The sequence below is a fragment of the Branchiostoma floridae genome, chromosome 17 (assembly GCF_000003815.2).
Source record: "Branchiostoma floridae strain S238N-H82 chromosome 17, Bfl_VNyyK, whole genome shotgun sequence".
NCBI lineage: Eukaryota > Metazoa > Chordata > Leptocardii > Amphioxiformes > Branchiostomatidae > Branchiostoma > Branchiostoma floridae.
Window position 1 is genome coordinate 9087981 of NC_049995.1, and position 7522 is coordinate 9095502.

Sequence of the window (7522 nt, forward strand, 5' to 3'; positions counted from 1 at the left end):
TGACACACGTATAGAATAGCGCTGAAAGAACTGTAACATAAAGCGAAAAGCGTGTTCAGGAGACAAACTGTGTCAATTTGAATGACGCATTTATTGAACCGCGATGTAAGAACTGTATATAGCTAACTAATCACGAAAACTGTGTTCAGGGGACAAACTGTGTCAATTTGAATGACACACTTACATAATAGCGCCGTAAAAACTGAATATAGTTAACTAATCCCACAAAACGTGTTCAGGATGCAAACTGTGTCAATTTGAATGACACATTTATAGAACAGCGATGTAAATTATCTGATGACGGAAAGCTTGGTCGAACGAAAACATTTTCAATCGGATGATCATACTATCTAAGTATCGCTTTAGTTTACTTGTGTGTCATATCAATTGACACAGTTGTCCTCCTAACGAAGTTTTCTGTTGCAAGCATAGCTTTATGTAGTTCTTACAGCGCTTGCTTTAGGTGTTTCATACAAATTGACACAGTTTGGTCCCTGAACACGTATTTTGCTATTAGTTAGCTATGTACAGTTTTTACGGCGCTATTATGTAAGTGTGTCATTCAAATTGACACAGTTTGTCTCCTGAACACGTTTTCGGTATTAGTTTGCTATATACAGTTCTTTGGGTGCTGTCTACAAGTGTGTCATTCAAATTGACACAGTTTGACATTTGAACACGCATTCCGCTTTAAGTTAACTATATACAATACCGTTCTTACAGCGCTATCTTATAATGCATTGTGTCATTCAAATTGACACAGTTTGTGTCCTAAACTGTTTTTCGCTCCTAGTTAGCTATATACAGTTCTTACGGCACTATTATGTAAGTGTGTCATTCAAATTGACACAGTTTGTCTCCAGAACACGTTTTTCGCTATTACTGATATAAGTTAGCTACATACAGTTCTTACGTACGGCGCTATTATGTAAGTGTGCAGTGTCATTCAAATTGACACATTTTTTTTGTCTCCTGAACACGTTTATCACTATTAGTTAGCTATATACCGTTACAGTTCTTACGGCGCTATTATGTGTGTCATTCAAATTGACACAGTTCGTCTCCCCAAGGAGGTCTCCCGAACACGTTTTCCGCTATTAGTTCCCTGTATACACTTCTTACAGCACCGTTCTATAAATGTGTTATTCAAATGAACACACTTTGTCTCCTGATGTCTACGAGAACGCCAGTTAGTTCGTAAGAAGGGACCTTACAACCGTTGCAGATTCGCAACATGGGCCGAGACGATACGAACAAACACGTTCTGCAAGTTCAAACATACTTTCGCCAAGAGTCCCTCAATAACAAACCTAATTTAACAATATGCGTAAGCCTAACTTGAATCCTCCCCTATCGAACCTAGCGCAGACTGAGACCGTCAAGATACCAACCGCGTTCAATGACCTCACTCGTACGACCCGGAAGTATATGATCGTAATCGGTTGCACGGAAACCCCCATGCAGTGCGAAATCGAGGCCGAAAACAGGCAGAAAGAGCCAGTTTGAAGGCCAACTTTGACTCTTCAAATCTCATCCCGAAATGATAATTGAATCAACACGAGTACTGTAGGCGATAGAACTACTCGTGAGGATTACGTGGGCACCTTTTACAGCCTGATTTGGCCCACTACGACTTTTTAATCTTTTTTTTTACGTGACCATGTCAAGTGCCTCAAACAGGCGTCCAACATTCAGGTTTTCGCCGCCATGTTTGAAAATGTGCTTTGGCAATGCATTATGGGATAGATTTGATGACCTTTGAAAATGACCTTCCAACTTTCACCTTTAGAAGTTATCACTTTTTTTCTTATTCTGTCATGATTTTTATTCTTGTGGTATAGTTGAACATATTATGACACCACAAATACTATTTTTGCGTCAATGTATTGAAACTGTTACGTTGTGAGTGAAAGATCTTAATTTTTTGGATCCTGTGACGTCACACCAAAACAAAAACATGGCTGTCGCAGCTGGTTTAGAGTTGTTGTACAGTAGTGTTTGTGAGCAGGTTCAGAGCGAACACGATGCTCTGGTCTGCTTCCTGCACTGGGAAATGGTACAGTCCGGGTTCAAGTGCGTGGGGAAAGGAGATGAGGTAATGTCATGTTGTTATTCGTGTAGAAAATGATCGTGAACTGTGTTGAAAGTTGCTATCTCACCGCCCCCCTCCCTCTACTAACACCTTGGTCCTTCACTAGCTAGCCTTTTGCATGATCTAGAAGCAAATGTCGTAGTTGGCTTCCTTCCAAAGTGTTTTAGACTTGCGTGATATGTGCTAACGCCTAACCTCACCTGTTATTAAAAGTACTGAAAATTGGACCACTACAAATATCATGCCTTTAATTCGATGGCAAAGATATTATAACACAGTGTCAATTGTCAAGAAGAAATTTAAGACCCATTCCATATTCCTATAGTCGTCAAAACGTAGAAATGCAATAAGAAAACGTAGAAGAAATGTGTGAAAATTTGATGGACATGCAGGCACTCTCTCATTGGTCGAACCACTTATTGCAAAGCTCTCAGTCATTGGTTGAACTGCTTATTGTGATGGACAATCAGGATTTATATACATGATATCATGTATCAGTTGAAGCTTGTGTATGCTTTGCTCACAGATACTGTATACAAAGAAAGATTTAATCAATCACACAGTCATTGATTATATCACATGATATCAAATAAAAGAAATATCAGCAACAAGCATGTAATGCCTTATTTTCTTGTACTAGTTGTAGTTGTACACTTATATAAATAGGATGTTAAGATTTATCAAGAAATGTGTTTTTCCTTTTTTCAATTGAAGGCTCCAGTGAAAGCAAGTAAAGCGAAGAAGTCGGAGCTGTTACCACGGGGCTGGAACAGAACGCAGGACGTGTACGCGCTCAGATACCAGCCCAGCGATACAGAGGAGAACTACTTGATGAAGGCCATCAAGATGGATGACAGCTTGCTTGTACATGTCATGGTGGGGAGGATTGATTTTGGTCAAATCAGTTGCAAAGCTGCATTACCGTATGGGTTGGTAGAAAGAGCGGTACTGTTCCGACTGCAAAGAACTATGCTGTGTCTGGTCAGGGTGGCAAAAAACGCAATCTAAACTTTTCTATGTACGTGACCCCATAAATTGTAAATTCACATGCAGAAAAATTTGGACTACATTGTCTTCCACCTGGACTGGACCGCTCTTTCTGCCAACCCGGATCAGAATTTCTATCTTTGTAAGAAAACAGTAGTAGTAGACTGACAGTAGTAGTAGTAAAAGTAGTAAGAAAATGTCATGTATGCACAACTTGATGAAGACTGCTTTACCTACTGGTAGTTTTTAACAGAAAGAGAATTCATTTTCTTATATTTAAAACTCATGCTTCCTTAAACCTCCAAAACTCTTTTACTGTGAACAGTACCATTACAATGTGTACTCAATACAATGTGTAATATTGCTTTCTATTGATTGTTGCCTCTTCTTGTTTCAGAGAGTCAAAGATGAAAAAGTTGGCAGTCTGACTTTAAACGTGAAGGACTACATCAACAAAAGTGACCTGCAAGACTTTGATAGGTTAGAGAAACACATTTTTTCTGCTCAATATAGATCATGTCCATTCCATTGGTAGCTCAATCAATTCATTTTCCTTCCTAGAGCCTTGCCCAAGGCCAATTATGTAATATACGCTGTAGTTCTACTTAGATTCATAATACAGTTTAATGTATTGTTTTAAGGTGAAATAAGATCATACCATTGTGCGATATTGTCAACTGTCAATTATAACTATCATTTATTTTATTCTGTATTGTAGCGTGTACAAGAACGTAGAATCCCTGGAGGCAGCTTTTCAGTCGGGAATCGTGGAAGAGTTCAAGCCTCAGAACAGATCGTCCAACGCCGCCACCAACAGCGAGGAACGAAAGGAAGACAAACCTGGCAGGTCGCAGCGGGCGCCGCGAATGGCAGACGATCCAGATCACGATCCCTTGCGGATTGGCCCGCCCAGAAGACCGAGAGATCCGTACAGACAGGGAAACCCTGAATGGTAGTGGTCATAAATCGATGTATCTGAAACATTGTATTGTGTTTAAACTGTTATTGAAACATCTTTATGTCTATTTGTTTAACAAGGCTTATTCAAATGGATTAAAGATTTAATAGACATCTAGAATTAAGCAAAAGTCAATTAAAAATATCAACAAAAACTCTAGCACAAACTCATTTTGAGGGTTCTTCGTCATCTGGATTTTACAGATTTATCTAATTCGAGTTTAAACAAAGAAGTCAGTTATTATATGACCTGTATTCAACTTTCTATATGAATTGTCATGTGTAGCTGAAATATCCATTTTCCAGGGGTGAGCCCTCCAGACCATACCCCAGTGTTGGCACAGGAGACCTGGACCCTTTCAGGTACTGCAATTGATTACAGAAGTATAGCAAGTATACGTGTCACACTTCCACATTCTAAGAATTAGGGTGACTGACTAGTCTTTAATTTATGCTATAGACATCTAAAGCTCTCCCCAAAGCACTAAACCTTGGTTGAACTATTTTCCAGTGGAGGGATAGGAGGAGGCATGTTAATGGATCCGATGAGATCAGGTTATCCCAGGGGACCTCTCAACCCCTCTGCTGGGATCCCTGGCATGGTGCCCAGGTAAGGACCTACCATCATCACTATATATGTCAACCTTTCCAAGGTGTTTGAAATTATGTGACAATTTTAACTTTATATTGGATCTGTACACAAAATAAAGCACTTACCAACAAGCTTCTGATTAGTCCTCTGATCCTTTAATATCAAGTTGAAATGACCCAAAGCCTATGTCACACATCCAGACCAGACGTGACATCAGCAATGGGTCAAAGGTGCTTGGAAGTTATCCAGGGCCTCCCTGAAAAGCAGTGCTTGTCACTGATGGGAGCCTACCCTGGTTAAAGAAGACAGAAATAAATAAATAAGTTGGTATCGGCCCCCGTCTCGGTTTGAAAATTCAAAATTCTCTCTTCATCTTTTGTTTTCAAATTGATACTCTCTTGATCTTGTCCATTCTTGTAGTGTACACTTATATGCTATTGTGATTCACCTGTTATGATGTAGCCTTTTGATCTGTTAGCTCTGAGTGATCATATAATATCTGTTGTATATTATTCTACATCCAAACCTTTTGTTTATTGTTTCTGTATAGGGGTTCAGTCCCACCAGGTGCCAGGTTTGATCCCATTGGTCCTGTTACAGGGGGTGCCATGAGGGGGTGAGTACATTGTACATGTTGGTCACAGTTTTACTGAATTTTGATCACAGTGATCATAATACTTTTGGCTCAAATAATGCACACACATACTAAGCCAATCATGGCCTTTATATTTAATGAATCCAGACCTACTCCAGACCATGGTTTGAAATTATATTATATGACTTGGCAAGAACCTCTGTTGAGATTGCTTCCAGGCTACAACTTACAAGACCCAACCTAGCGGAGATTTAAGTCGTGGGACGGTCCTAGATGATGACATGGGCTTAATACTAGTATTAAGAATAGACTGTCAATTTCAATTGATATTATTCCTATATATGAAGTTAGACAGAATTTTGATGCCTATACTAGAGTAGATGAATACCTACTCATTGTTATGCATATATTCCTTTACTGATATTGATTATTGATTTTGTATGTAAAGTGCAATATCAGGATTAATGTTTAAACTTTAATTCTTGGTGTGATCTTTTCCAGCCCGGATCCTGACCACCTCCCCCCACCTGGTTTTGACGACATGTTCATGTGATTCACCAAGCTCCTGCAAATCCTGCTACAACATGCTATAACTCTATTAAAAGGCCATAAAAACTTCATTTTGTGAACGATTATTCTAGGATCTTCTAGTGTAGACTGCAAATCTAATATGCAGGACTGTATGATTAAAGAAGAATGAATCTTCTTTTGCAATTGTTTTCTTGAAGTTGAAGCTAATAAGCTTAAAAGATGATGTATTTGTTAGTAAATACATAACGTTAATTATTTTTTATGTGGTTACAGATTCAATTGCTTGAAGGTTTTGAGAACCAATTAAAAAGTGTCATGCTGAAGTTTGGACTTAAGATAAGCTAGTTCACGGTTTGAAGTATGTATGCACAATGCCAATGCACTGTTTGTAATATTTCAAAGTTGAATGTTCTTGAATGATTTCAATGATGTGTTGGTAGGGGTCTTCAACTTCGACATATTTCCCACATTGCATCTGACACTCATGTGCATGAACATTTGAAATCATGAAATAGCTTATTGCTAGAATTGAATGTACAGTACATGTCAAACATGACTATCTAATGTTTCTCATTCAACTCATTAGATAATGTATTGTTGCAATACCTATTATTTTGCATGGAATTTTTTGTTGTTTCACTGATCTTGATGGCTTGAACTATTGTAAAACTGGTTATTCATTTATAAACGTGATATAAAAAATGAAGTCTGAGTGAGATTCTAGAATATTTAATATGTAGAATACTTTAAATGTACTACATATGGCCTTTTCTTTTTCTGCTTTTCATATTTCCACTTAAGGTACTCAAATTTCAACATTTATACCATCAGAAATTGGTATATCATATATGAGTGTTCTTGCAAAATGTAATTTATAAGGACAAATACATATAATGTTTGAGTGGAATGTTTATTCAGTTAGTCATAGAGTGTTATATATTGTTACATCTTCAAATAAATGGTCGTATTACCACCCAATTAAAGCAGACTTTGTGAGAATATTTTGTGTCAGTATTGCCTAAATTTCTCCCAGATGACCGAATTGATATATTGCACCAATGGCATGGTCTCATTCTTCAACACATTACACCAGTACAGAAACATTTGCCATGACTACACAACAAATGTAACAAATCTTACTCAATTCAGGAAGGCTGTAGCTTTCTGCTCGTGTAAGTTTGCTTGTGTTAACAATACCAGATGTTGGAAAAAAGCAGTCCAGTCTGCGTGGTCTGCCTCATAAACACCTCAAACGACCTCAAACAACCTCAAACAATCTCAAACAGCTCTAATAAAAAAAATATGTAGTGTACATCGGGCAAGGAGGTTTTTTTTAACCTCCTTGCATCGGGCAACAACCTTGTGTGGCTCTCTGGATACAATTTGTTCTGCATTTATGAATAAAAATTGCTGTAAGTCCTAAGTATTTACCAGTTATTCCGGTTTAATCCACCAGTTTCCAGATTTATTAATGCAATTTCTCGTCGCCATATTGGATTGTCTTGAGTTAGGAGTCTGCATGGAAAAGTTTTTGATACCTTCTAGCTACAGACGACAGTAAGATAAAACTGTGGATGTTGTAATTAATTAATTGGCTCATAGATTATAGCCTAGCACAATTCAATCATTGTCAACTTATAATACTTGTATTGAATAATGGCCTCTATGTTATTATCTTCACGTACCAAACACCCTAAACGTTTCATGTCTGTAAATAATTTTCTCATAGCTGAAAATCAACACTCTTGTTTACACCCAACATCTGCTT

General features: G+C 37.9%; 1 protein-coding gene across 1 annotated transcript; it reads left to right on the forward strand.

Moving 5' to 3' along the window:
* Window positions 1–1921: 1921 nt before the first annotated feature.
* LOC118404605 (proteasome inhibitor PI31 subunit-like) lies at window positions 1922–6732 on the forward strand. The gene is made up of 8 exons (XM_035803815.1): window positions 1922–2095; window positions 2807–2968; window positions 3477–3559; window positions 3798–4031; window positions 4343–4399; window positions 4548–4646; window positions 5179–5244; window positions 5725–6732. Exons 1-8 carry the CDS (start codon window positions 1958–1960, stop codon window positions 5774–5776), a joined length of 891 nt encoding a protein of 296 aa, XP_035659708.1. The 5' UTR covers window positions 1922–1957; the 3' UTR covers window positions 5777–6732.
* The last annotated feature ends 790 nt before the right edge of the window (window positions 6733–7522 follow it).